The 4,406-nt window shown below is 53.4% G+C and overlaps 1 protein-coding gene across 1 annotated transcript in view; it reads left to right on the top strand.

Moving 5' to 3' along the window:
* Nucleotides 1-1,762: 1,762 nt before the first annotated feature.
* The window catches only part of rc3h2 (ring finger and CCCH-type domains 2), a gene marked incomplete at both ends in the record, with an annotated part of 14,646 nt that continues 12,002 nt past the window's right edge, over nt 1,763-4,406 (top strand). Inside the window, 2 exons of the mRNA XM_084460011.1 lie at nt 1,763-1,993; nt 4,337-4,406. The exon at nt 4,337-4,406 is cut by the window's right edge and continues 48 nt beyond it. Of these exons, the coding sequence (XP_084316137.1) occupies nt 1,763-1,993; nt 4,337-4,406 (301 nt within the window). The remainder of the gene's footprint in view (nt 1,994-4,336) is intronic.

The raw sequence follows: 4,406 nt of genomic DNA, 5'->3' as shown, positions 1-4,406 counted from the left end.
TGCACAGACATGTTGTGTGACTGGTTTTCTACGGCATGGGTCCAGTACCGCACCAGCCTCCCAGTCTTCCTGCTTGGAGGGGGGGGGGTGTTACAGGAGTGGAGGGTAAGGGGTGGAGGGGGGGTGTTACAGGAGTGGAGGGTTAGGGGAGGAGGAGGGGGGGGGGTTACAGGAGTGGAGGGTTAGTGGTGGAGGAGGGGGGGGGGTTACAGGAGTGGAGGGTTAGGGGTGGAGGGGGGGGGGTGTTACAGGAGTGGGGGGGTTAGGGGTGGAGGGGGGGGGGGGGTGTTGGAGGAGTGGGGGGTTAGGGGTGGAGGGAGGGGGGGGTGTTACAGGAGTGGAGGGTTAGGGGTGGAGGGGGGGGGGGGGGTGTTGGAGGAGTGGGGGGTTAGGGGTGGAGGGAGGGGGGGGGTGTTACAGGAGTGGAGGGTTAGGGGTGGAGGAGGGGGGGGGGTGTTACAGGAGTGGGAGGGTTAGGGGTGGAGGGGGGGGGGTGTTACAGGAGTGGGAGGGTTAGGGGTGGAGGAGGGGGGGGGGTTACAGGAGTGGAGGGTTAGGGGTGGAGGAGGGGGGGTTAGGGGTGGAGGAGGGGGGGGGGTTACAGGAGGGGAGGGTTAGTGGTGGAGGGGGGGGGGGGGGTGTTACAGGATTGGGGGGGTTAGGGGTGGAGGGAGGGGGGGGTGTTGGAGGAGTGGGGGGGTTAGGGGTGGAGGGAGGGGGGGGGGTGTTGGTGGAGTGGGGGGGTTAGGGGTGGAGGGAAGGAGGGGGGGGGGGGGTGTTGGAGGAGTGGGAGGGTTAGGGGAGGAGGGAGGAGGAGAGCTGGGATGAAGAGTTGAGAGAACCCCCCCCCCCCCACACACACAGATTCCAGCCAGTTAATCCTGAGGTGATAACCCGCTCCTGTAGAAGTGGACCAGTTCACGATGACACAAGTCATTCAGCAGACATCTTTTATCCAAAGCGACAGTCAACAATAAGCACATTTGCAACACACAGTAAGAGAGCTGGGTTTGACCAGGCTCTGTTGGTTGTCCCTCACACCAGGCTTAGGACCGGAGGGGACAGTGGACTTCAGAGCAGCGTCCTCCGTGGACATTTTTGAGAAGCAGCTAAACCCACTGAGCAAAGACACTAAAAGACGTCTTTTAGATGTATTTTTTGTCTTTTTCGGACGTCCAAAGACATCCAATTAGGAGCCAGAATGAACGTTTTTTTTAGACGTTCAGATTTTGAACCTGTTCTGCACGTCCACAGACGTCTTAGAGGGGTCCAAGCCAGACGTTTGATTATTGAGGGGTCCAGCAGACGTACAAATGGGGTTCTGGACCGACGGACGTTATTCAGACATGATCTGAACGTCTCCCTGACGTTGCGTGTTTGCTGGGAAGATGCTTCTGTTTAGACAGGCGTTTGTCGCATTAAGTTGACTGTATGTTTATGACTGTTGTCCTGTGTTTCATTTTGTCGATTCTTTCTATGTATTTTAACCTATGTGAAGCACTTCATGAGGCCTCTCAAGTGCTATATATAAATAATAATATATAATATATATAAATCAAATTAACTTACTTACTTACATTGCCAGTGGCCTTCAATAAGTCCCAACCAGCGGGGTTTAAAAAAACAACAAAGTTTTCAAAGCATCCGAGCGTTGATTCATCCGCTCTCCTCTCTTCTTCTCCCCCCAGTCATCAGTGAGGTTGCGGGTCGTGGCGGCATGCGATCCCCCTGAGCGCCACAGCGCCCCCCCGGTGGAGAGAGGATGCCGGTGCAGGCGGCCCAGTGGACCGAGTTCCTGTCCTGCCCCATCTGCTACAATGAGTTCGACAGCAGCGGCCACCAGCCCATCAGCCTGGGCTGCTCCCACACGGTCTGCAAGACCTGCCTGCACAAGCTCCACCGCAAGGCCTGCCCCTTCGACCAGACCGCCATCGGCACCGACATCGACCTGCTGCCCGTCAACTGCGCCCTGCTGCAGCTGGTGGGGGCGCAGGTACACGCACCTGGGGGGGAGGAGGGAGGGAGGGGGGTGGAGGGGGTTTGGGCGGGGGGTCATCGAGGAGAAGGAGGTGGTGATGGGGTAGGGGGGTGATGCCACGGACTTGTCATCTGTGCTGTGCTGTGACTGGTGGGGGCACGGCGGTGGGGGGTGACGGGGGGGGGGGGTATGAGGGGATGGGGGGTACATGCCTGGGGCTGGGGTGACGTGGGGGGGGGGGCGGTAGGAGGATGAGGGGTGGGGGGGCATGCCTGGGGCTGGGGTGATAGGGGGGGGGGCGGTAGGAGTATGAGGGGTGGGGGGGGCACATGCCTGGGGCTGGATAGACTACAAATCCTGCTGACCTACTGTATAACCTCCAGCTGGTGGGAGGAGTCTCAGTCATGATGATCTTAATGGTGGACGACCATGATAACTCATTGGTAGATAGATGATGGACTATCACGCCCGGAGGGTTGCACTGGACAGACTACGTTGTTTCAATCAATCAAATCAATCAATCAAAGCTTTATTTGTACAGCGCATTTCATACCCAGAGGCACTGTACTCGTACATCGTTGCTCTGGGCTTGTCAACCGTTCTTATGAAGCATTTTCTTCTTAAACCCCACGTACACACTTTTCATAAAGATGTTTTCTTTTGTTCGTACAGTAGAACACTTAAGAGCAGTCGTATGCACATTTGATTGCTGACATGTTTGTGTGAAATCACTGGTTACTGCGTGTCCTTCAATTCTATTGTTGTAGAATATTATCAGATTGAACTACAATATTTGTGTCATTTGTACTATCTTTTAATAATAGTTTTTATTATTTTACAAAGGGAGAGTGCTGTCTTTGTGATAATATCCCCGTTTTGCTGGTGCAGCTCAGATAACTGTGACTTCTCCAGACACAGCGTTCACTCAACCAGTCATATCATCCCATGCATCTTTCTCCTCTTTATATCCACTAATGGCGCTACTAAATATGAAATATGAGGGAGTCTGGTGCTCCACTATCTTTAGATTTTCATTTGGCCATTCTTGGCTTCTGTCAAAGTCCCAATGATCGTCACACACCTGCGTGTGTGAAATGTGTTCTCCGCATTTGACCCATCATCCCCTGGGGGAGCGGTGAGCAGCAGCGGTGCCACGCTCGGGAATCATTTGGTGATGTAGCCCCCCAATTCCAACCCTTGATGCTGAGTGCCAAGCAGGGAGGTAATGGGTCCCATTTTTATAGTCTTTGGTATGACTCCGCCGGGGATCGAACTCACGACCTCCCAGTCTCAGGGCGGACACTCTAACCACAAGGCCGCTGAGCTGTCTCTACTGTTCATTTCACTTTCTGTGCATGATTTCCGTGTCGCAGCGTTCACTGTGTCGTCAGTATCGCCTACATCCTCTCTTACCCACGCTGTGTTCAGTCTCATGTCCTCTGACTCGCCAACGCTCATGACAGAACACCACTCTAGCCAGCTATGCCACCGAAAAGCTAGCGATTCGCTGTCTGGGTGGGCGGTGTTGATTCTGAGTGAGTTTAACCAGTTTAACTCAACATGTGCACACGACCCTGCAGTCTCAAGCCCTCTGGTGGGATTGGAGGGGCATTCACCCATGTTAGTGACTAGGAATAACTCAAATCAATCAATCAATCAAAGCTTTATTTGTATAGCGCATTTCATACCCAGAGGCAACACAATGCGCTTTACAGAGAACAAGGGAGGAGGGCATACGACCCACTCTCTACATATTCCAGAGGGAAGCAAAAAAACAGTATCACCCGGGGGCCAGATAAGTGAGCTGTAAAAAATTCTTCCCTGACCCCTCACCATAACTAGCATGAGCTTTCAATTCCCGTTAAGAACATACAGGTGCGCACAAATCCTGCGGTGTAAGAACACGTCATGAATTAGACATAGACTTTCTTTTAGGACCTCTCCTAAGAACATATTTAAGCACAAAACCTCTGATAGATATTGGTGAATTAGGTCCATTGTTCTTTCAAGATATTTTTTAGGGCTTTTCAGCTTTAATGGTATAGAGACAGGAAATGTGGGAAAGAGAGAGGGGAGGACATGGGGCACAGGACCCCAGCCGGGAATCGAACCCGGGTCCGCCACGAGAAGGACTAGCCTTCATATGGTGCGCGCCTTACCGGTGAGCTACCGGCTACTCAGGTTCATTGTTCTTTCATGCAAAAAAGCCCACTGAGTTGAAAATCGAACTGACTACAGAACACAGATCCTCAGTACTCAGGTGGTGGATAACGGTGAGGTTCTGAGAGGTTCTGAGAGGTTCTGAGAGGTTCTGAGAGGTCCTGAGAGGTTCTGAGGTGTTGGTGTTGGTTCCTGCAGGTGCCGGACGCCCAGCCGGTCACCCTGGGCAGCCTGGAGGAGCTCCAGCACTACGAGGTCAGCACGCTGT

The sequence above is a fragment of the Borostomias antarcticus genome (genome assembly GCF_949987555.1).
Source record: "Borostomias antarcticus genome assembly, chromosome: 30".
Lineage (NCBI taxonomy): Eukaryota > Metazoa > Chordata > Actinopteri > Stomiiformes > Stomiidae > Borostomias > Borostomias antarcticus.
This window is presented reverse-complemented; position numbering and strand designations above follow the sequence as displayed.